Genomic DNA, 26551 nt, shown 5'->3' with positions numbered 1-26551 from the left:
CAGAATGAAACTAAACGCAATGCAACGCAGCAAGACCGTATACTCGTAACATCGTCAGTCCACCGCTCACGGCAAAGGCAGTGAAATTGACAAGAAGAGCGGGGTAGTAGTTGCGCTGAGAACGATAGCACGCTTTTCTGTACCTCTCTTCGTTTTAACTTTCTGAGCGTGTTTTTAATCCAAACATATCATATCTATATGTTTTTGGAATCAGGAACCGACAAGGAATAAGATGAAAGTGTTTTTAAATTGATTTCGACAATTTAATTTTGATAATAATTTTTATATATTTAATTTTCAGAGCTTGTTTTTAATCCAAATATAACATATTTATATGTTTTTGGAATCAGCAAATGATGGAGAATAAGATGAACGTAAATTTGAATCGTTTTATAAAAGAAATATTTTTTTTACAATTTTCAGATTTTTAATGACCAAAGTCATTAATCAATTTTTAAGCCACCATGCTGAAATGCAATACCGAAGTCCGGGCTTTGTCGAACAATACTTGACCAAAATTTCAACCAATTTGGTTGAAAAATGAGGGCGTGACAGTGCCGCCTCAACTTTCACGAAAAGCCGGATATGACGTCATCAAAAACATTTATCAAAAAAATGAAAAAAACGTATGGGGATATCATACCCAGGAACTTTCATGTCAAATTTCATAAAGATCGGTCCAGTAGTTTGGTCTGAATCGCTCTACACGCACGCACACACACACACACACACACACACACACACATACACACACACATACACCACGACCCTCGTCTCGATTCCCCCCTCGATGTTAAAACATTTAGTCATAACTTGACTAAATGTAAAAAGAAGTATATTGTCTCGCGTGCAAGAACTTTATAGCCCAGACTCCCCACCCATCTCGCAACCCCGGCCATCTCCTCACGTCTCTCATCCCCTCTCCATTTGAATTTTTAGTTCATAAAAAAAATAAAAGTTTCATTTGTGAAAATTATTTGTTGTGCCTTTCGTCTTTAAAGGGGCAAAAAGTAGCTTCCATTTTCCCTCTTTGCCAAGCCTTTCGATCCATTTCGGTGACCTAGCCACCTAAGCATGGCAAAGAGGGAAAATCAAAAGTTTCTATGTGTCCCTTTAAACCTGTAATTAGAATTTTGAGTTGGGAATACTCAAGAAGAATCATTAAATTTTTGAAGATTATAAATAATTTTTGTCTTTGGACATTTAATTTGAATTTTGAGTTGAGAACAATAAAGAAGACATGTTCAATGTATGAAGCGTATTACTTGTTGAGTTTGTATTCATTGGGACCGGGGTATACATATCAATTTCACTTAAGATTTAGCATCATTGTATCAAAATATTGTTCCATTTACATACAGACATACACACAGACAGACGGACAAAGTGAAACCAGTATACCCCCCTCCAACTTCATTGAGCTGGGATTTAAATATCGATATCACTAAAGATTTAGTATCATTGTATCAAAATATTGTTCCATATATATACATACAGACATACACACAGACAGATGGACAAAGTGAATCCAGTATACCCCCCTCCAACTTCGTTGGGCTGGGGTATACATATTGTTCCATATCTGACAACATTTCACGGGTGAAGCAAGTTTACCTTTAGAAGAGTTTCAGAACAATCATGTAAATTAGTAAGCTTTCAGAACAATCACGTATGAGGGCTTACATGTTTACGATGAAATAAATAGTAGACGTTCAGAACAATCATGTAATAGTCACTTTTCAGAACAATCACGCGTAACAAACGTGCACTTATTTGTAGTCTCGGCCAGCGGCCTAAATATGAGTTGAAGTAGGCTTCTGACGTCACATGGCTGTGCGAAAGACTGTCCGGTGTTCAGTGAAGCATCCCACAGGTTGATGATCTCACAATAGAGAGATTAAGTGCACAGTGTAAGTGTTAGTGGTAGTGGTTAACTGGAAAATCTATGTATCTTTACGCATTCCGCTTACCATAACGAAACCGACAACGGCGTCTTGGCCCGTGCGTTCAGTTTCACTTTCGTTAACGTAATAATGGGAGGGAAGACAACTGCTGCAATAATTCGAAAGAGTATCGTCCCATGTCTGGACTCTTCAGTTGGAAAAGAAGAAAAGTCATACACGGAGCAGACGACACAGAAACAAGAGAGAGAGAGAGAGAGAGAGAGAGAGAGACTGTAGGGCTTAACGTCCTCTCAGGTAACTATGACCTATATTGGGACATGATTTGTTTATTCGCTATAGAGGGGGGGGGGAGGTGGGGGGAGGGTGCCGGAGGATGATGGGTTGGGGTTGATTGAAGATTAAAAGTTGTTTGGTAAGAGGGTTGGTTGTGAAATATTCTTTCTGTTTGTGGTATGGGCACGTTCCCTTCGCCACGTGAGACACCTTGTGTGTTTCTTTATTATTTCCAAGTTTGTGAGGTAAAAAATTGATAAAATTTCAGAGCCACTCTGATAAACAGTTTAAAAGTCCAATTTCTTCACTTTGAAGTTGGTATGCCGGAGCAATTTACATATATACATGGAGCGCGGATGTTGCCTTGCCTTTACACATATAGCATATATACAACAGCTATCCTCTCGTTTATGTAATCATGTTTTAATGTGTATTGTATAATCCGGAAGCAGGAGTTTAAAACCAGTATATGACGGGCGCTGTGGCGGGGTGGTAAGACGTCGGCCTCTTAATCGGAAGGTCGAGGGTTCGAATCCCGGTCGCGGCCGCCTGGTGGGTTAAGTGTGGAGATTTTTCCCAGGTCAACTTATGTGCAGACCTGCTAGTGGCTTATCCCCCTTCGTGTGTACACGCAAGCACAAGACCAAGCGCGCACGGAAAAGATCCTGTAATCCATGTCAGAGTTCGGTGGGTTTTAGAAACACGAAAATATCCAGCATGCTTCCTCCGAAAGCGGCGTATGGCTGCCTTCATGGCGGGGTAAAAACGGTCATACACGTAAAATTCCACTCGTGCAAAACTGAAACACGAGTGTACGTGGGAGTTTCAGCCCACGAACGCAGAAGAAGAAGAAGAAGAAACCAGTATATATTAAGGGAAAAGTCTGCGTTGTGGCACTCGATCACTAGGTGGGGCACTGCCCTTCGCTCCCTGTTACCCGAGTGCCAACAACAATAGGATGAGCATTAAATTACAATATTGTGTGCATACTAATACAGGACCAGATCCAGGTGGGTGGGGGGAGGGTTACCTGTTGCCTGGACCCCCCCCCCCTGGCCTGACCATGTACCTCCTCCAAGGGTAAAAAAAACCTCATGACAAATACTCCCAGAATGCGCCAGATTGCACATATTTTAATCTAGATTTCAGGGGGGGGGGGGAAATATGTTCGGGGGGGGGGGGGGGGGCGGGGGGGGCGTGCCCCCGGACCCCCTAGGAGGTTCGGGTGCTTTGCACCACCAACTAATCTACCCCTACCACGGTTGGGAACCCCCCCCCCCCCCCCCCCGCCTCACCCTACTTAGGTCCGGCCCCGTAATATGTATCAATTATCATTGGATTGTCCTTGTGTGTGACATGTTCGTGTCGTGGACAATTCACAATGTAACGTGTGTGACATGTTCGTGTCTTGGACAATTCACAATGTAACGTGTGTGTGACATGTTCGTGTCGTGGACAATTCACAATGTAACATGTGTGTGACATGTTCGTGTCGTGGACAATTCACAATGTAACGTGTGTGTGGCATGTTCGGGTCGTGGACAATTCACAATGTAACGTGTGTGTGACATGTTCGTGTCTTGGACAATTCACAATGTAACGTGTGTGTGACATGTTCGGGTCGTGGACAATTCACAATGTAACGTTTGTGTGACATGTTCGGGTCGTGGACAATTCACAATGTAACGTGTGTGTGACAGGTTCGGGTCGTGGACAATTCACAATGTAACGTGTGTGTGACATGTTCGTGTCGTGGACAATTCACAATGGAACGTGTGTGTGACATGTTCGTGTCTTGGACAATTCACAATGTAACGTGTGTGTGACATGTTCGTGTCGTGGACAATTCACAATGTAACGTGTGTGTGACATGTTCGTGTCGTGGACAATTCACAATGTAACGTGTGTGTGACATGTTCGGGTCGTGGACAATTCACAATGTAACGTGTGTGTGACATGTTCGTGTCGTGGACAATTCACAATGTAACGTGTGTGACATGTTCGTGTCTTGGACAATTCACAATGTAACGTGTGTGTGACATGTTCGTGTCGTGGACAATTCACAATGTAACATGTGTGTGACATGTTCGGGTCGTGGACAATTCACAATGTAACGTGTGTGTGACATGTTCGTGTCGTGGACAATTCACAATGTAACGTGTGTGTGGCATGTTCGGGTCGTGGACAATTCACAATGTAACGTGTGTGTGACAGGTTCGGGTCGTGGACAATTCACAATGTAACGTGTGTGACATGTTCGTGTCGTGGACAATTCACAATGTAACGTGTGTGACATGTTCGTGTCATGGACAATTTACAATGTAACGTGTGTGTGACATGTTCGGGTCGTGGACAATTCACAATGTAACGTGTGTGTGACATGTTCGGGTCTTGGACAATTCACAATGTAACATGTGTGTGACATGTTCGGGTCGTGGACAATTCACAATGTAACGTGTGTGTGACATGTTCGTGTCGTGGACAATTCACAATGTAACATGTGTGTGACATGTTCGGGTCGTGGACAATTCACAATGTAACGTGTGTGTGGCATGTTCGGGTCGTGGACAATTCACAATGTAACGTGTGTGTGACAGGTTCGGGTCGTGGACGTACCAGAAGCACGCCATGGAGCTGGCGGTCAACCACCCGATGGGCGTGTTGTCGCAGTACCGGTCAACGGGCCAGTGGACAGTGTCCGAGGCCACAGCGGAGCGCGTGGAGGCCAAGTACGAGTGCTGTCCAGACACCTATGTCTTCGTCGCCTACAACCTCACGCTACAGAAGCAAGATCTCTGAGCACCTTCACACACGGTGATTGTCATGAAGTGGATTGTAGTGTGAATAAAGGATCTTTTCTGAAAACGTGTTCTGCCCTATCTTTTTACACTGACTTCAAACTTCACACCAACACACTCCAAACACAGAATTTTGGGAGGATGCAGACTTATTATTTCCTCACCAAAATATAACACAATTCTTCACTTCAAATACATCAATACGCATCAACTTCTTGAACACACATTGACACGTGACGGCTTATCCCCTCAAGATTGAGCAATCTTGGGAGCACACGCAAACACCCAACTCATTCACTCACCACACACCCAAGAAAGATTACAAGTGGAGACAGACGTCACTATGTATAAACAACTAAAGGAACCACATGTAACTTATAAGCTTTATATAATAAACACAAATTTATGCACATAACATCCACACATTTAATGCGTACGCCATACAAATACTACAAACATTGACAACACATGAATTCACATGAAATTATACTGGAATCCAGTCCTAAGCACCCCCCCTGGTTCTATAGTCTGTTCGTATCCGGCGCTCAATAATGTTGCATCACCCAATCACACGAACACAGACACATACTTTAACAGCGACAGGGTACTTAGCTTTTCAGGGATACACAATGCCCACCAAGGCCTCCTTGTCCTTCCCTCCTCAGAATGCCGCAGCTGTTCTGATTCTGACCCACTAGAAAGGTCCCCGACTGCCTAAGCTCGTCGTCCCCAGCTCCATCCTACTGAGCTGGCCTCCAGATTCCTAGACATGTAGAGCTGACCAAACCCCTTCCTCTTGCCGTCTTCTGGTGGTCCCGCGTAGAATCTGTGTGGAACCTTGTCGGAGTGACCCATGTCGCCACGTCGCCCAGGTGTCGTGTAGCCTGTCGTCGCTCTTCATGCGTCACCGTGAACCGCAGTCACCTTTCGACAGCGTTCCCACTGTCCAGTCTTAACGCCTTCACGTAATCATACGTCCCTCCTCCGTTCTCTCCGGCCAACTGCATATAATAAAACAGCAAGTTAATACTGAACAACACCATCCCTAGCTACCTGGCGTGTATCGATGGTTGTGTTAGTGCTCATCGGTAATGCAACCTTTTAGCGCATAATACCGATGGACATCAAGATCGAATATTACACCAGGCAACCATATATGGAAAAGGATAATTATTTAATGCATTAGCTATAAAACGGGGCTTTACAATAATATTTATAGTTCGCTTCAACCTATAAACTTATTGTCTTTATCATGACCATATACGCCATGTGATATGTTACAAATAACTGGACAAACGTACACTAAATGTTAGATTGTGGTATCCAACTTTACATTACATTACATGACCACGATTGCATGTCGCAACACCCATATCCCTGCACAGGTATGATACATCCCCGCATATTATTACACACTATAATATGAAGATATAACACAACATGATCAATACTATAAGTATACTAAAGTTGTCGGGATGTCGGCCGCCATCTTGAATAATATGTGATTTTTCCATGTGAACGAATATTTAATAATTATATGCAAATAATTACACACATATTATTCCACTGTACGTTCACTATATATCACTTCCAGACATGCGTTAATATATATATATCCCGAGGCACTCTATACGAATATGTTGTAATGGACCGGTCGATGTCATCCTTATCTTTCCCGTGCACATTCCCACGGATATAACATGTCTCACATTCACCGTGTCCCACAATATTACAACTATACCAACGTAAGCACAAACAAAACAAACATTAGACAACGACATCTACCCAGCCACAGCAATACGAAAACAATAGTTCACCCGCCAAGTAAATAACACAAGCTCAACTTACAACCGCCGGTTGATGCGAGCACTCGCGCCGCCAATACGTCTGCGACCGTACCGTTGTCTCTCACGGGTAGTACTAACTCAAAACCGGGCCTATTTCGTTGACGGGGTGCCAACGTGTATTCGTACACCGCTGACCTAGAACTATATTAATTCCTTTACTTGCTAAATAGCCTATAGATACGCGATAATATAATTTATGCATTACATTATATTACCTTACCAGGTGAAATGAACATTATTTAATTTGCACTACTGTGCCCAACACATATTAGCAAACTTGTTTTCTGCAGCTTGACCTGGTTTGTTCACCGCGCGTTACCGGGTGACTATATCCCGTTCCACGATTCGGACACAACCTTGCAACATATGCGATGTTACAGGCATAACGCACCTCAAACCAACCCGCATACATTCCACAATAGTGTTTGGACTCCAATACTTTGTGTGGCAAATAGCACAATTATTATATACACTCCAAAATATAACAATTACATCATTTCGTCTATGTACAAAAGCCTATTTTAGCTTCTTCTGCAACTCTAAAAATTCGGGTTGTGACACACAGTTCACACAACATATAGCATTCACTCAATGCATGTAAATACAATGTATAAAGATACTTTCTCAAAGATAGATTAACGCACAAGATAAGGTGCTGACAGACACTCACGAGTTCGTATCACGGCTCACTGCATGTCGTTATTTACACATCCTTGTGTCGCTGAACCCCGTAGATGATGAATTCCCAGAAACTTTCCTTATAGGTGCCAACACACACCTTTCACGTTTCTCCCCGAGAAACATTTCCGCCATTAGCGAAATAAACCGTCGCCTCACGACCGGTAACGATGGAGACTCCGCCGTCTAGCCATTCTGCGCCGATGTGGTCTCTTCCCCCACCATCACCCCGCATTCTCCCGTGTAAGGTCCGTCCCTTGTCCACGCCATGGAAAACCCCTCATGGAAACTCCTAAAGAATTAACCCAAGTCTTAATACACATTCTCTTTAACCATCTCCTCTTCCTAAACTAAAGTCATGTAACATCTCTCTCGTTCATTCTACATTCACATTCCGTCCACAGACAAAATCCAACTATACTTCATCCATGAATCACTTACTCCATCACTGACACTACCACACATAGTATCACTGTCTTAAACATAACATAAATGCGTAACAGCAATTATGTTCAAGAATTTACCAACGAAAACCATAACATAATCACAACAAGAATTCTCTCAAAACTTCACACTAGAATTTAGTGCACTTTGTATACACTAACCTTTACATTCCAGCTATGTATTCCAACTTCAATAATATACAACAAGTCGCGTAAGGCGAAAATACAATATTTAGTCAAGTAGCTGTCGAACTCACAGAATGAAACTGAACGCAAGGCAACGCAGCAAGACCGTATACTCGTAGCATCGTCACTCCACCGCCCGTGGCAAAGGCAGTGCCCGTGGAATTGACAAGAAGAGCGGGATATTCGTTGCGCTGAGAAGGATAGCACGCTTTTCTGTACCTCTCTTCGTTTTAACTTTCTGAGCGTGTTTTTAATCCAAACATATCATATCTATATGTTTTTGGAATCAGGAACCGACAAGGAATAAGATGAAAGTGTTTTTAAAACGATTTCGAAAAAAAAATTTTGATAATAATTTTTATATATTTAATTTTCAGAGCTTGTTTTTAATCCGAATATAACATATTTATATGTTTTTGGAATCAGCAAATGATGGAGAATAAGATAAACGTAAATTTGGATCGTTTTATAAATTTTTAATTTTCTTTACAATTTTCCGATTTTTAATGACCAAAGTCATTAATTAATTTTTAAGCCACCAAGCTGAAATGCAATACCGAACCCCGGGCTTCGTCGAAGATTACTTGACCAAAATTTCAACCAATTTGGTTGAAAAATGAGGGCGTGACAGTGCCGCCTCAACTTTCACGAAAAGCCGGATATGACGTCATCAAAGACATTTATCAAAAAAATGAAAAAAACGTTCGGGGATTTCATACCCAGGAACTCTCATGTCAAATTTCATAAAGATCGGTCCAGTAGTTTAGTCTGAATCGCTCTACACACACACACACACGCACACACGCACACACGCACACACACATACACCACGACCCTCGTTTCGATTCCCCCTCGATGTTAAAATATTTAGTCAAAACTTGACTAAATATAATAAAAATCATTTACCTTAAGAGACCCGTCTCTTGAAAGAGTACTTGTTCCCAAACAAGACCGACACGCGCTGACAACCTTCCCGGTTGAAAATCTTAAACGCTGTGACGTTATTAACCCCAGACCAGCTACAGTTCTCATAAACACAACTCATGTCAAACTATGGTTTTCTCGTGCAACGCACAAAACCCGTGATAACGCCTCTCCGGTCACCTACGCATCGCACTTCAATATTTAGGGAGGTTAAAAACACGACGTGGTTTCACATCACAAATATGCTACTCACATCTTTGTGACAGTGATATCATGCGTGTATCACCCTTTACGCTGATCAGCGACATGGACAAATATCAGTGGGTGTGGTCGAATATATTCAATTCAATTCAATTCAACTCAGTAAAACTTTATTGTCTGAATGCAACAAACAGACATTTTTCTTTTGGCTCGTGTACGAGATAACATCACATATAAAAAAAAGTCGCGTAAGGCGAAATTACTACATTTATTCAAGCTGTGGAACTCACAGAATGAAACTGAACGCACTGCATTTTTTCAAAATGACCGTAGTCCGCCGCTTGTGCAAAACGGAGTGAAACTGACGAGCCTGTTCAGCGCGGTAGTGGTTTCGCTGTGCTGCACGCTTTTCTGTACCTCTCTTCGTTTTAACTTTCTGAGCGTGTTTTTGATCTAAACATATCATATCTATATGTTTTTAGAATCAGGAACCGACAAGGAATAAGATGAAATTGTTTTTAAATCGATTTCGGAAATTGAATTTTGATCATAATGTTTATATTCTAAATTTTCAGAGCTTGTTTTTAATCCAAATATAACATATTTATATGTTTTTGGAATCAGGAAATGATGTAGAATAAAATGAACGTAAATTTGGATCAGTTTATATAAAAAAATATTACAATTTTCAGATTTTTAATGACCAAAGTCGTTAATTAATTTTTAAGCCACCAAGCTGAAATGCAATACCGAAGTCCGGCCTTCGTCGAAGATTGCTTTACAAAAATTTCAATCAATTTGATTGAAAAATTACGGTGTGACAGTGCAGCCTCAACTTTTACAAAAAGCCGAATATGACGTCATCAAAAGTATTTATCGAAAAAATGAAAAAAATTCCGGGGATATCATTCCCAGGAACTCTCATGTAAAATTTCATAACCATCGGTCCAGTAGTTAGGTCTGAATCGCTCTACACACGCACACGCACAGACAGACAGACAGACACACACACATACACCACGACCCTCGTCTCGATTCCCCCTCTATGTTAAAAAGTAAAACAATAACACGTTGATTATCAGTGAAAGCTTGTTACAGGTGGCTGCATTGCGAATATTAAAGATGCTGTCCGCTCAGAGCACAGTTAAAGATGCTGTCCGCTCAGAGCACAGTTAAAGATGCTTGTCCGCTCAGAGCACAGTTAAAGAAACGTTTTGTCTCTTTGTGGCAGATAAGGATATTATAGAGAATACTACATGGCTTGCTGTGTCGTACCAGATTTACACGAGTTTGTTTTTTTAAATATTGAACTGCGAGCGAAAGCGAGCTGTTCACTATTTGAAAAAGCAACGAGTGTAAATCTGGTACGACACAGCAAGCCATGTAGTATTCTGTTTATCCTACATACTGTACTTACGTGTATTTTACTGAAAATTTCTTGCAGTCGTGGCAGCTAAATTGAAGACGCTTGTTTTTGGAACCTCGATCTCTTCTAAAGCCTCGTGCAGTCTATTACGTCAAAGCAAAGAAACATCACTCTAAAAGTGTGGCGTGACGTGTTAGTTCTAAAGATTCATTGAGGGTAACTGATTGGCGAGCGCAATTTTTGTTTCTATAATGACGTTTGTCTCGGTGACTTTGGCATCATATAAGCAGTGGAAAAACAGGTCCCTGCCAGACTTGCTTGACATGACCTCATTTACATGATATACACACGTGTGATTTGAACGATTATTATCTCACGGGTGTCTCTCTCACGTATGGAGGATAAAAACATTTACACAACTATCCAACAGATGACTACACATACCATCAGTATATGATCAGCATACAGTAATATCAACATTTTCAGTACAGTCACTTCGAGTAGAATGTCCAGCCTCTCTTGTCAAGGGACGTAAGCCGTCAAACTGTCGCGATACGTGTTAATTTAAATCATTAACAAATGAATTAATAAAAGAGGTGACGAATTTTCACCCTGGCAATTCGAAATCAATTTCGCAACTTTAAAAAAAAATAAGCAGAGCAACCAAAATGTGACATACATGATTTTGTAACTAACATAGTTCAATCAATCAATCAATAGGAAGCTTATATAGCGCGTATTCCGTGGGTACAGTTCTAAGCGCTTGTCGAAGAGTTGTCAACACAGGACTAACAAAGAAACTAACATCTAGAGACGGACACGAACCATATTACTCCGTCACGGCGGAGGGCTGACCGTGCACCCAAAAGCGGACTCAACCAAATGGGTATTTTTTGAAAGCTTGGGGCCTGCCGAACATAAAAATCGATGTTAACAAGAAATATTCAAGGGCGCACTTTCTCTTTTCAGTCAAAATTCAACTATACCCTGAAGAGTGATGCACGAGCATTTCAGACGCTTGCCTCTGAAAAAAGAAGTTCTCAGCCAAATTACGAACTCAAACTGGTACGTTTTACATATAAATGTGTTAGTTAGTATGTTTTGATTATCACAAAACAATTTGCGACTGCTTTGGCCGAGGATGCTGGTGACAGTATCATTATTATGAACCCTACCCTAAATCCAGGAAAGACGTCGTCCAAAATGTAGGTAAGTTTTGATTAAAAATAAATTCACACAAGACTAGTATTGTTGTTTGGCTTCAATGGATATATTTTCGTCATGTATGATGTCTTTACATAATATCTGTAAAATATGAATGGATTTGAACCATATACTATGTCACTATGACCTTCCAATCTTCCTAACCCCCAGCCCAGTAAAGCGTGCGAGACGTTTCCTGAACAAATGTCGCTTTGTGGTGCGAGTTCAGTGTGACATGATTAGTTTCCAGAACCCCATTTCTGACTTTCGAAGTTTATCTACATACATTTAGCAATGCACGAGCAAAATATGACAACTTTATGGTGCCTTTTGGTTTAATGCTATGGTAAAAAATCCTAGTGATAGTGTTTACAGCTTGAAACAAAACATAACAGAGGGGAGTAGTCTTCCTCAATCTGGTTCAGAGCATAATGTATTTCTATTTTCAGAGGTAGCATTATTTCTGATAAGAGATAGAGCCAATATAATGATGCTGAATATTTGAAAAATGAACTTTGTGACTCATCTGAGTAGCAAGAGAGCCTTCGTGATCGTCAGCGTAAGGCTGGCTGTCTTCAAGGCAATTCCTAGATGAACAACTTAACACTGCGTTCGATTATTTGCCCGTTTCTTAAGCTAGAGCTTTGAAACTTTACACGCGTCTAGGGCTACATAAACGCTTTACAATACATACAATATAGTTGACTCTCGCGTTATTTAAAGGTCACAACAAGGTCATTACCAGGCAAAAACGAGGGAAAACCGACGGAAAGTACCATTTTCTGCAACTGTTTGTTAGAAAAAGCTTTCAAATTCAATTTTTTGGGGGGGATTAACGCATCTCTAGACATGACAATCATCCGATTATCAGACATCAATTGTGGAGGTCACGACAAGGTCATTACCAGGCAAAAACGAGGGAAAACCGAGGGAAAATACCATTTTCTGCAACTTGTGTGAAAGTAAAAGCTTTCAAACTCCATCTTCTTCTGGTATTGGCGCATCTCTAGGCATGACAATCATCTGATTAACAGTCCTCAATTTTCAAGGTCACAACCAGGTCATTACCAGATAGAACCGAGAGAAAACCGAGAAAAAATACCATTTTCTATAACTTTTTTGTAAGTAAGAGCTTATAAACTCTATCTTCTTCTGGGATTAGCGCTGATTTCTATGACCCTGAAGTCCGAGGAAAGTTTTCTTGGCCCATGCCAAGTTTGAAGGTCATGACAAGGTCAAGTTTACACGTTTTCTATTTGTGTTCGGCTATTTTCTAAGCTAAAGCTGTTGAGGCAGATTCATGACATCTTCCTTCGCCCACAGGGGCTCTAGGGGGGTGGGCGGGGCTGGATGTAATAGGGGTAGAAGAGAAGGGGAGAGAGAAGAAAAAGTCAATGTTAAGGTGTTCATCTACCGATAGCCTTGCGGTCTGCAAGCCTGACTCTGAGGATCACACCGGCTGTCCTGGCACTCAGACGAGTCATAAAGTTGATATAATTTCCGTCGTTTTACCCAGTAATGACCTTGTTGTGTGACCTTTAAATATTACGAGAGTCAACAATATTTGTTTCATGTCTTATAATCCCCTAGACGTGTGTAAAATCCCATCCTTGTCATGACCTTCAAACATTGCATGGGTCAAGAAAACTTTCCAAAGACTTCAGGGTCATTGAAATCAGCGCTAATCCTAGAAGAAGATGGAGTTTATAAGCTCTTACTTACAAAAAAGTTGCAGAAAATGGTATTTTTCTTCGGTTTTTCATCGGTTTTATCTGGTAATGACCTTGTTGTGACCTTGAAAATTGAGGACTGTTAATCAGATGATTGTCATGCCTAGAGATGCGCCAATACCAGAAGAAGATGGAGTTTGAAAGCATTTACTTACACACAAGTTGCAGAAAATGGTATTTTCCCTCGGTTTTCCCCGGTAATGACCTTGTCGTGACCTCCACAATTCATGACTGTTAATCAGATGATTGTCATGTCTAGAGATGCGCTAATCCCAGGAAACAATTGAATTTGAAAGTTCATTCTTACAAACAGTTACAGAAAATGGTACTTTCCCTCGGTTTTTCTTCGGTTTTACCTGGTAATGACCTTGTTGTGTGACCTTTAAATATTACGAGAGTCAACAATATTTGCGTTATGTCTCATAAATCCCAAGACGTGTGTAAAGTTGTAATTAAGCTTTAGCTTCGAAAATAGCTGACGTCCAGAAAGTATTTTATTTGACCGTAAAAGATATTCCCAAATAGAAAACGTGTAAATTTGACCTTGTCATGACCTTCAAAGTAGGCATGGGTCAAGAAAACTTTCCTCGGACTTCAGGGTCATTGAAATCAGCGCTAATCCGAGAAGAAGATGAAGTTTATAAGCTCTTACTTACAAAAAAGTTATAGAAAATGGTATTTTCCCTCGGTTTTTTCTCGGTTCTATCTGGTAATGACCTTGTTGTGACCTTGAAAATTGAGGACTGTTAATCAGATGATTGTCATGCCTAGAGATGCGCCAATACCAGAAGAAGATGGAGTTTGAAAGCTTTTACTTACACGCAAGTTGCAGAAAATGTTATTTTCCCTCGGTTTTCCCTCGTTTTTACCCGGCAATGACCTTGTCGTGACCTCCACAATTGATGTCTGATAATCGGATGATTGTCATGTCTAGAGATGCGTTAATCCCAGGAAACAATTGAATTTGAAATCTTTTTCTTGCAAACAGTTGCAGAAAATGGTACTTTCCCTCGGTTTTCCCTCGTTTTTGCCTGGTAATGACCTTGTTGTGACCTTTAAATAACGCGAGAGTCAACTATATTTTACATATTGTAAAGCGTACATGTAGCCCTAGACGCGTGTAAAGTCTCAAAGCTCTAGCTTTAAGAAACGGGCGAATAATCGAACGCAGTGTTAAGTTGTTCATCTAGGAATTGCCTTGAAGACAGCCAGCCTTACGCTGACGATCACGAAGGCTCTCTTGCTACTCAGATGAGTCACAAAGTTCATTTTTCAAATATTCAGCATCATTATATTGGCTCTATCTCTTATCAGAAATAATGCTACCTCTGAAAATAGAAATACATTATGCTCTGAACCAGATTGAGGAAGACTATTCCCATCTGTTATGTTTTGTTTCAAGCTGTAAACACTATCACTAGCAATTTTACCATAGCATTAAACCAAAAGGCACCATTAAGTTGTCATATTTTGCTCGTGCATTGCTAAATGTATGTAGATAAACTTTGAAAGTCAGAAATGGGGTTCTGGAAACTAATCATGTCACACTGAACTCGCACCACAAAGCGACATTTTTTCAGGAAACGTCTCGCACGCTTTACTGGGCTGGGGGTTAGGAAGATTGGAAGGTCATAATGACATAGTATATGGTTCAAATCCATTCATATTTTACAGATATTATGTAAAGACATCATACTTAACGAAAATACATCTATTGAAGCCAAACAACAATACTAGTCTTGTGTGAATTTATTTTTAATCAAAACTTACCTACATTTTGGACGACGTCTTTCCTGGATTTAGGGTAGGGTTCATAATAATGATACTGTCACCAGCATCCTCGGCCAAAGCAGTCGCAAATTGTTTTGTGATAATCAAAAGATACCAACTAACACATTTATATGTAAAACGTACCAGTTTGAGTTCGTAATTTGGCTGAGAACTTCTTTTTTCAGAGGCAAGCGTCTGAAATGCTCGTGCATCACTCTTCAGGGTATAGTTGAATTTTGACTGAGAAGAGAAAGTGCGCCCTTGAATATTTCTTGTTAACATCGATTTTTATGTTTGGCAGGTCCCAAGCTTTCAAAAAATACCCATTTGATAGAGTCCGCTTTTGGGTGCACGGTCAGCCCTCCGCCGTGACGGAGTATATCACACACTAGCAAACCCTGATAAACATACAACGAACAACTGTTTAACAACAATGTACACATCAATAGCTAGGTCCAAACACAATAATATTAAGCACAAAGAAAATACCTCTCACAGAGCACAGCACAAGAATGTCTTTTGGGACACAACACATCACGTCGAACATGAAAGTCGCAGCCAGCTACGGGAAGAACTGAGTCTTCAACATACTCTTGAACGCGTCAAGAGAGGGGCTCTGGCGAAGCTCAAGCGGCAGGGAGTTCCAGACGGAGGGGCCCGCGGAGGGAAATGCACGCTGACCAGCAGATGCGAGTTTCGAGCGAGGGATGTGAAGGCGGAGTGGGTCAGCAGCAAAACGAAGGGGAGGGTCGGAGGGCTGGGTGTACAGGTCCAGGGAGGATTGAAGGTCGTTGAGACACTTGTAGACCAGAGCAGTGGACAGTTTGTAGGAGATTCGGGTGTTGACAGGGAGCCAGTGCAATGAGCGAAGTAGGGGGGTGATGTGGTCTCCCTTCGTCTTCCTCAACGTCAGCCTGGCAGCAGCGTTCTGGACTCGTTGTAGGCCATGAATGGATGAGGCGGGGAGGCCAGCCAGAAGGGAGTTGCAGTAGTCCAGACGACTGAAGATGAGGGAGACAACCAGCTTGACACAGGCGTCGTGGGTGAGGTAGCGACGGATGGAGGCGATGCGTCGTAGGTGGAAAAAGCAGGTCTTGATGATGAAGGAGATGTGTGTCTGGATGGAGAGAGTGGAGTCGAGAAAGACGCCAAGGCTCTTGACAGCAGGGGAGAATGGAACAGTCGCGTCATCCAGCTGGAGGTCGGTCACAGTGAGGGAAGCAATCTTCTGTCGTGTTCCAACGAGAAGGGCCTCCGTCTTCTCACTGTTCAGCTTCAACTTGTTCTCAGTCATCCAGTTAAATACTGCGATCAAGTTTGAACAAAACAGAACACTAAAACCATTTGTTACCAACGTCTTCAAATAAAAAAAATGTTCTTTTAGTTTTATGGAAAGCCTTTTTCGCAGTCAAGAAATACATAGGTCATAACCCTTACTATCATTTCTTTTGAGCTAAGAAAATATCAAACACTACCACGTGTTGTAAACAGGTGATCTAGTTTATACCAACCAATCCTTAAAGCAATGTGCTCATTTTCCACCAATCAATTGTCTTCTAGGTTGTTAAGTCTATTTGTCAAGACACGTGTGGATACTTTTCCAAAACAACTGAGGAGGGTTTTACCTCGGTAAGAGACACTACGATTTTATTTCTGTTTAAATAAAGGTTTAATAATTCATTGTATCCAATCTGCTGTGACCACTCCAGTCGTAAAAATCGGGTTCAACAGGCACTTGAACATCATCATTTTTCTTGCTCTTGCTCTAAGAAACTCATTACGTATCTGAAAGAGCCAACTGCTTACTTGCTTTAAGAAACTCATTACGTATCTGAAAGAGCCAACTGCTTACTTGCTTTAAGAAACTCATTACGTATATGAAAGAGCCAACTGCTAACTTGCTTTAAGAAACTCATTACGTATATGAAAGAGCCAACTGCTAACTTGCTTGTCCGCTTCTTTATTCGGGCCAACATGTCAGCTTCTGGGAATTGAGCGAAACGGTCCATTTGTCTTTTCTGTATTCAACTGTTTGTTTAGAGAAGGCGAAGGCAATGTAAAACTGTAAGCAAGAAAGATTGTTTTGTGATTTGCTATAAAGACCTTTATATTAAGCAATATAGATTGCTTTTTTTTAAAAATCTACCACATGTATTAGGATCCTTATGTTGAGCAAGAGAGAGTGTGTTTTTTGTGTGCAGCATGTATTAAGATCGTTCTTTTAAGCAAGAAAGATTGTTTTATCATTCTCTGTTAAGATGGTTGGGATGTTGAGAGAGTAAGAGTTATTGTTAGTTGTTATTATTACGGTCTTTCAAGCGAGTAAGATTTATTGTTAGTTGTTATTATTACGGTCTTTCAAGCGAGTAAGATTTATTGTTAGTTGTTATTATTACGGTCTTTCATTCAAGCGAGTAAGAGTTATTGTTAGTTGTTATTATTACGGTCTTTCATTCAAGCGAGTAAGAGTTATTGTTAGTTGTTATTATCACGGTTTTTCATTCAAGCGAGTAAGAGTTACTGTTAGTTGTTATTATTACGGTCTTTCAAGCGAGTAAGAGTTATTGTTAGTTGTTATTATTACGGTCTTTCAAGAGAGTAAGAAATATTGTTAGTTGTTATTATTACGGTCTTTCATTCAAACGAGTAAGAGTTATTGTTAGTTGTTATTATTACGGTCTTTCATTCAAGCGATCGAGTAAGAGTTACTGTTAGTTGTTATTATTACGGTCTTTCATTCAAACGAGTAAGAGTTATTGTTAGTTGTTATTAAAAAGGTCTTTCGTTCAAGCGAGTAAGAGTTATTGTTAGTTGTTATTATTACGGTCTTTCAAGCGAGTAAGATTTATTGTTAGTTGTTATCATTAAGGTCCTTCATTCAAGCGAGTAAGAGTTATTGTTAGTTGTTATTATTAAGGTCTTTCATTCAAGCGAGTAAGATTTATTGTTAGTTGTTATTATTACAGTCTTTCATTCAAGCGAGTAAGATTTATTGTTAGTTGTTATTATCACGGTCTTTCATTCAAACGAGTAAGAGTTACTGTTAGTTGTTATTATTACGGTCTTTCAAGCGAGTAAGAGTTATTGATAGTTGTTATTATTATGGTATTTCATTCAAGCGAGTAAGATTTATTGTTAGTTGTTATTTTTATGGTCTTTCATTCAAGCGAGTAAGAGTTATTGTTAGTTGTTATTATTAAGGTCTTTCATTCAAACGAGTAAGAGTTATTGTTAGTTGTTATTATTACGGTCTTTCAAGCGAGTAAGAGTTATTGTTAGTTGTTATTATTACGGTCTTTCAAGCGAGTAAGATTTATTGTTAGTTGTTATTATTACGGTCTTTCATTCAAGCGAGTAAGAGTTATTGTTAGTTGTTATTATTACGGTCTTTCATTCAAGCGAGTAAGAGTTATTGTTAGTTGTTATTATTACGGTCTTTCATTCAAGCGAGTAAGATTTATTGTTAGTTGTTATTATTAAAGTCTTTCATTCAAGCGAGTAAGAGTTATTGTTAGTTGTTATTATTAAGGTCTTTCATTCAAGCGAGTAAGAGTTACTGTTAGTTGTTATTATTACGGTCTTTCAAGCGAGTAAGAGTTATTGTTAGTTGTTATTATTACGGTCTTTCATTCAAGCGAGTAAGAGTTATTGTTAGTTGTTATTATTAAGGTCTTTCATTCAAGCGAGTAAGAGTTACTGTTAGTTGTTATTATTACGGTCTTTCAAGCGAGTAAGATTTATTGTTAGTTGTTATTATTACGGTCTTTCATTCAAGCGAGTAAGAGTTACTGTTAGTTGTTATTATTACAGTCTTTCATTCAAGCGAGTAAGAGTTATTGTTAGTTGTTATTATTACGGTCTTTCAAGCGAGTAAGAGTTATTGTTAGTTGTTATTATTACGGTCTTTCAAGCGAGTAAGATTTATTGTTAGTTGTTATTATTACGGTCTTTCATTCAAGCGAGTAAGAGTTATTGTTAGTTGTTATTATTACGGTCTTTCATTCAAGCGAGTGCGAGTTATTGTCATTTCCTATTAATATCACAGTGCTAAGTTAATTTAAGCAGACGTTTGTTCGTTATGGGCAAAAAAACTTAAAAATATGTTTTTTTGAAAAAAAAGAAAAAAAAAGGTCTTTGTTTTTTGGCAAAATAACTTAAAAATATGTTTGTTGGGGAAAAAAATAAAAATCCCGACCTACCGACCCTATTTTATTGGCCTTTGTTACGTTAACAGACTTTTTTTGTGTGTGCCTAATAATGCATTCCTATAACTAACTTATAACAAAAACCCAGCTTGTTTCTGTCATAAAGTGTGTCTAACATTATGAGTTTATCCGCTGTCCGACCCATCCAATGTAAGATAACCAATTTTTTTTTCCGATAATTAGATAATTGGTCAGTGGAAAACTACAGGGGCAAGTAGGATGTAATTTAAGCAGGTAATATATTTTTGTTATGAGCTATAAGGATCAGTATATTAAGCAAGTAAGATGTAATTTGATCGGATGACAACAATCACAATGTGTTGCACGCCTCGTCTTCTTCATTGTTTCTGTGTGTGTTTGCGTGAGAGTTTGACTTTGAACAACACAACGCTTTTATTACAGGACATTCCTATTTCCAATTATTCATGTATGTGGAGCATTTGCCCATCAATAAAACTGCAGAAGTCGATATTCATCTGGAGTGTGATCACGTGTTCAATGTCGTCACAGAATGAAAACAAAACAGAATACCAGTTACAGAGATATTCTTCAATTTTAACCCGATTCAGACAACTGACAAGTATCAGCAAAAACAAAAAACAAAAAACCCCGACCAGCAAACAAACAAACAAACAAACACCCCCCCCCCCCCAAAAAAAAAAAAGGAGCAAGCAAACAAGTCCGACGAATACAAACAAATATCCAAACTTACACGAAAGGAAACGTAACGAAGGTATGCCCGCTGCGCATGCGCAATCCATCAAATCATGACATCCGTAAGCACCGGCCACCTCTGTTTGCCCTGGAAAGTCAAGTCAGCCGTAACGGTTGGCTGGGGCCGGGGGGGGGGGAGGCAAGTAAGAGAGGGGGGGGAGGGAAAGAGAGCTAGCAAGAGGGAGAGAGATGGGGGAAAGGATGAAGGGGGAGAGAGGGAGAGCAAGAAAGAGGGAGGCAGGGTGGAAGGAGAGAGGGAAAGAGAGAGAGAGGGTGAGAGAGAGAGGGATAAAGAGAGAGAGAGAGATCGAAATCGAGAGAGCAGGAGCGAGAGAGAAAGCGAGAGAGAGACAGAGACAGAGAGAGAAAGAAATGGAGAAAGGGGGAGAAAAAAAAAGAGGGAGAGAGAGAGAAAGAGAGAGAGAGAGAGAGAGCAAGAAATAGAGTAAAGGGGGGGGGGGAGTTTCAATCACATCATAACACTAAATCCATGGGAGGCTTGTATTCATCCTTTCTCAGTAATTGCACACAGTGTCACCACGATGTCCTATCCCACAATGCTCTGCGCCTCAACCTCCCCAAGAGCTCAGCGGGTAGCTCACGCGATGAGGACCTCTGGCGCCCCCTAGGACGCCGTCATCAAAGCGCCCTCTGTCGGGGTGAGTACCTTCATTTGTTGGGCGCTGGGGAATACTGGGAAGGCTCTCTGATTTCATGACGGCAGGCGACAGTGGACAAATCAGAAAGACACAAGTGGTGCACACCTAGTTCATAACGTGATTGAGTCTGACTTCTCGAGTGTTAGGGTTTGTACACCTCGTTCATAACGTGATTAATTTCATGACGGTAGGCGACAGTGGACAAATCACAAAGACACAAGTGGTGCACACCTCGTTCATAACGTGATTGATTTCATGACGGTAGGCGACAGTGGACAAATCACAAAGACACAAGTGGTGCACACCTCGTTCATAACGTGATTGAGTCTGACTTATTGAGTGTTACCCAGTCATTAAGTGGAACCAGACAGTGGCAAGTACGACTCTGAGACTATTCCCATGGAGTGTGACGTCACACGGTGAGCTCTGCTCTCTCTGTCACAAGGTGTCTGTAGATCACAATAGTCTGGGCAATTCCTTGCACAGTATCACAATAGTCTGGGCAATTCCTTGCACGGTATCACAATAGTCTGGGCAATTCCTTGCACGGTTGTAGAACTACTCGTGTCTTAATACATATAGATGTTTTTTTTCGAGAGAGATCCATTCAGTCAGTTGACAACGAGGGAGCTCGGCGATTTCAAAGCAACTACTTGTAGGCTACATTCAGCAGAAACCTGACTTTTCTTGAACTAACATGATAATAATACCTTAAAGGGATATAATGGACAAAACTTGACGCTGTCTCTAATCGCCCATAGAGCTATAAAGTTTAGGGGTTGTAATGATTTCATCACATACCATAATACGTGTCTGAGAACTTTGTCATTCAAATGTGTAACGGCTGTGTTGAGGTAATGGGCCGGACTGTCTCCCCTTGCATGGCCATCTTTCACCGGACTGTCTCCCCTTGCATGGCCATCTTTCACCGGACTGTCTCCCCTTGCATGGCCATCTTTCACCGGACTGTCTCCCCTTGCATGGCCATCTTTCACCGGACTGTCTCCCCTTGCATGGCCATCTTTCACCGGACTGTCTCCCCTTGCATGGCCATCTTTCACCGGACTGTCTCCCCTTGCATGGCCATCTTTCACCGGACTGTCTCCCCTTGCATGGCCATCTTTCACCGGACTGTCTCCCCTTGCATGGCCATCTTTCACCGGACTGTCTCCCCTTGCATGGCCATCTTTCACCGGACTGTCTCCCCTTGCATGGCCATCTTTCACCGCAGTCGTTGTTTTCATTTACCTGCCACTTTTTGCCCCCGAGAAGAGATCGTATTTCACACGCTGGTGCTACAGGTAAAGGTTTGAATTTGTCCACAGAGCTTCAGGTTGTAAAGGTTTGAATTCGTCCACAGAGCTTCGGGTTGTAAAGGTTTGAATTCGTCCACAGAGCTTCAGGTTGTAAAGGTTTGAATTCGTCCACAGAGCTTCAGGTTGTAAAGGTTTGAATTCGTCCACAGAGCTTCGGGTTGTAAAGTTTTTAATTCGTCCACAGAGCTTCGGGTTGTAAAGATTTTAATTCATCCACAGAGCTTCGGGTTGTAAAGTTTTTAATTCGTCCAAAGAGCTTTGGGTTGTAAAGGTTTGAATTCGTCCACAGAGCTTCGGGTTGTAAAGTTTTTAATTCGTCCACAGAGCTTCGGGTTGTAAAGATTTGAATTCGTCCACAGAGCTTCGGGTTGTAAAGGTTTGAATTCGTCCACAGAGCTTCAGGTTGTAAAGGTTTGAATTCGTCCACAGAGCTTCGGGTTGTAAAGTTTTTAATTCGTCCACAGAGCTTCGGGTTGTAAAGATTTGAATTCGTCCACAGAGCTTCGGGTTGAGATCTAAATGTAATACCGCTCGCGGGGAATGTGTTCGTGCTTGAGCGATCTCTTTCTCCAATCTAAACGCTGTGGTCTTTCAAGGCGTTGCATATTCTCCAATCTAAACGCTGTGGTCTTTCAAGGCGTTGCATATTCTCCAATCTAAACGCTGTGGTCTTTCAAGGCGTTGCATATTCTCCAAGGGACAGTGTGTTTGCTCATCGTGTCTGATGTGTTTTAGCCCCGTTCGGCATTGCATGTACATACATGCGTTCGCAAGTGTTGAAATCATGAATCCCACGGTTTTTGCCTGTTTCGACGAACGCGTTCTCACAAGGTGGGAATAAAATAATGATGACGACGAACAGAAATCGGGACTCCTAGTGCAGGAGAGTAAGAAAGAAAACCTCACAATTAAATTCATGTCATTGACTGTTACGGATCATGTTCAAGCAAATCATTGCATGTGTATCTAAAAATGACGGCATAGCGAATTGTCTTGAAAGTGTTAAGGTCCATCTACAAACACAGAATAAAAAAGTCCCCATGGAAACCTTAGGTACATAACCTTTAAAATAAAAGGTATGGATTGAGAAAAACAAAAATAGAGGAATCACAACTCTTGTGAGCTTTTATCCGACTCTCTGTCTGTCTGTCTGTCTGCCTGTCTGTCTCTCTCTCTCGGAGCATCTGCTGAAGGGACATTAAAACCCAAAAACCAACCAATCTCTCTCTCGGTCTCGGTCTCGGTCTCTCTCTCTCTCTCTCTCTCTCTCTCTCTCTCTCTCTCTCTCTCTCTCTCTCTCTCTCTCTCTCTCTCTCTCTCTCTCTCTCTCTCTCTCTCTCTCTCTCTCTCAGTGTGACAGGTCAAAGCACTCCTACTGTCTCTGCTACTTCATTTTCTTCATTGCTCATCCTCCTTCACCCCCCCTCCCTCCCTCCCCACCCCTGCACCCCCTATCGCCTGCTCCCTACCCTGCCGGGCAATCATTGTAAGTGAGAATTATGGGACCTGATTGTCACGCCGCGTCATTAACTAATTGACTGTTCACTTGTCCGCCAGGCCGTGCCACCTCATTGAATGGCGATTTGCTCCATGCTTTCTCTACCCACAATCTCCAACCCCCTCTCTCCCTTTCTCTCTCTCTCTCCCCCCGTAGATCCTTCCCCCACCCCTCCACCCATCCATTCCATAGCGTGCTAATAAAAAAAGGCGGTTTTTTCCCGTGCTGTAAGCGCCGTGCAGCGAGCAGCGTGCAAGGTAATCACACTAACACATTCTTTCACATGCGGCAGGGGACGTCACTCCGATGGCTTTACAATCACTGTGCACAGCGTCACGATAGAATCGCATGCAGTGATCTCCCTTGGCGTCACGTGACTGAACCTTGCTGACGATGGCGGACTGCGGGGTAATTTGCATAATTAATCAGCTGGCATCCGGGCTGTTCGGTTGTTCTCTTTTTGCACGCCCCTTCCTGTTCTGTCCTGTCCGTCCCAGACCGTTGTTACGCCCGATACCCAGGAGATCCACTTGGCGTGAGGGTATGCTGACTTAAATCATCTCAGGCAATTCGTCTAAGTTAACATCAAATCATAAACGCCTGAACTACTAAATGTCTCTGCCACTTGGTAGTACAGTATAAGTTCTTGCCGAGATAGATCTTGTTTTGTAGGCAAGTAAATCAAAAATACCGCGTCTTTCACTCACACGAATACAAAGAATAAGGCACTGACACGTATATTATTATTAGTCGTATTATTACATTAATCAGCATTGATTTTAAGTTTCTAATGAAAAGAAACAGTGTGTAAAATAAAGATTTCCTTTGTGTCGTGTTACGGCCCCCGCACACACACACACCACTTCACCACAGGGTTAGCTGTGTACGACACTAACCCGGATTTCCTGAACCCCCCCCCCCCCCCAGACACACACACCCCCCTTCACCACAGCATTAGCTGTGTACGACACTAACCCGGATTCCCTGACACCCCCCCCCCCCCCCCAGACACACACACACCCCTTCACCACAGCATTAGCTGTGTACGACACTAACCCGGATTCCCTGACCCCCCCCCCCACACACACACACACACCACTTCACCACAGCATTAGCTGTGTACGACACTAACCCGGATTCCCTGACCCCCCCCCCCCCCACACACACACACACCACTTCACCACAGCATTAGCTGTGTACTCCGACACTAACCCGGATTCCCTGACCCCCCCCCCCCCCCACACACACACACACACACCACTTCACCACAGCATTAGCTGTGTACGACACTAACCCGGATTCCCTGACCCCCCCCCCCCCACACACACACACACACCACTTCACCACAGCATTAACTGTGTACGACACTAACCCGGATTTCCTGAACCCCCCCCCCCACACACACACACCACTTCACCACAGCATTAACTGTGTCCGACACTAACCAGGATTCCCTGACCCCCCCACACAGACACACACACACACACCACTTCACCACAGCATTAACTGTGTACGACAATAACCCGGATTCCCTGACCCCCCCCCCCCCCCCCACACACACACACACACACCACTTCACACAGCATTAACTGTGTACGACACTAACCCGGATTCCCTGACCCCCCCTCCCACACATACACACACCACTTCACCACAGCATTAACTGTGTACGACAATAACCCGGATTCCCTGACCCCCCCCCCCCCCCCACACACACACACACACCACTTCACCACAGCATTAACTGTGTACGACGATAACCCGGATTCCCTGACCCCCCCCCCCCCACACACACACACAGCACTTCACCACAGCATTAACTGTGTACGACAATAACCCGGATTCCCTGGACCCCCCTCCCCCTTCCCCTTGTCACAGTCCGTGACAAAAAAAGGGCTACGCAGTATGTGATTTTTGCAAAAGAATTTAACACCCGTGTTACCTTACTTTTTAGTGTGTACGTGAGCGTAGGTGACAGGCGGGTGGGGTTCCCCGTGTTTTTGTGATTGACGTGTATTACGATTGTTAGTGTGATCGAGGTGGGAAGGTGTTGAGGTGTTGTCCTGTTACTTGGTCATCGCAGTTCACACCAGGTTTTGGTCGTAGCGGGACGTGGGTTATAGGGGCTGTGTTTTGGTCGTAGCGGGACGTGGGTTACAGGGGCTGTGTTTTCATAAGCCGTTGGGTGAGTGTAAAGTTTGCGTTAAGAAGACCAGGATAGTCTTTGTATTGTGGTTTGATAGTAGTTCTTTAGTTACCGTATGCTTTGATTCGTTCTGTTTATTTTATTCGTGTTGACTTGTTCTTGCCAGTTTTGTTGAGTATTGCTCGCCATTTTGTTAGAGCCAACTTGTGAGTTGTTGTGAAAAATGTGTAGCATTGTTTGATGACATATGGATTGGAACTTTTCTTTCTTTTTTTTTTTACAACACATTATACATTACATCACAGTTCACATTGCCACATACATACATTCATACAACATGCATACTAAAAGAATGATCTAGAAAAGAGAGAGAAATAGAGAGAGAGAGAGAGAGAGAGAGAGAGAGAGAGGGGGAAAGTTAAAGAGGCACTGTATAGGACTGTTTGACTACAACAACTACTAGACCCTTAAATAATATTGATTACTACAAGATTCAAGTTTACAACAATATATATCAAGATACTGTTAACGATTTAGGGAGGAGGAGTAGAGCCTAGTACTGGACAATTTTCATGAAACCAGGTTAGAATATGGTTGCCAGAGGCGGTCAAACTTATCTTCTGCTAATCCCCCCTTGTACTTTTCCAATAAATATCTACTTTTCAAAAATTTCAAGAATATCGAAAGCAT

At 41.9% G+C, this 26551-nt stretch overlaps 2 protein-coding genes across 4 annotated transcripts in view; one reads left to right on the top strand and one right to left on the bottom strand.

Moving 5' to 3' along the window:
• LOC138949551 (acetylcholine receptor subunit alpha-type acr-16-like) overlaps positions 1-5042 on the top strand; it is a 21662-nt gene extending 16620 nt beyond the window's left edge. For all 3 annotated transcript variants that reach the window (XM_070321407.1, XM_070321405.1, XM_070321406.1), the window contains one exon: positions 4775-5042. In XM_070321407.1, coding sequence (XP_070177508.1) covers positions 4775-4976 — 202 coding nt within the window. In that variant the 3' untranslated portion in view covers positions 4977-5042. The remainder of the gene's footprint in view (positions 1-4774) is intronic.
• An 853-nt stretch (positions 5043-5895) lies between these two features.
• The window catches only part of LOC138948050 (uncharacterized), a 30988-nt gene continuing 10332 nt past the window's right edge, over positions 5896-26551 (bottom strand). The window contains exon 3 of the mRNA XM_070319579.1: positions 5896-5976. Within this exon, the coding sequence (XP_070175680.1) occupies positions 5896-5976 (81 nt within the window). The remainder of the gene's footprint in view (positions 5977-26551) is intronic.

Source organism: Littorina saxatilis, linkage group LG15, assembly GCF_037325665.1.
Source record: "Littorina saxatilis isolate snail1 linkage group LG15, US_GU_Lsax_2.0, whole genome shotgun sequence".
NCBI classification, from domain to species: Eukaryota; Metazoa; Mollusca; class Gastropoda; order Littorinimorpha; family Littorinidae; genus Littorina; species Littorina saxatilis.
Note: the sequence above shows the minus strand (reverse complement) of the source record. Positions and strands in the feature narration are given on the sequence as shown.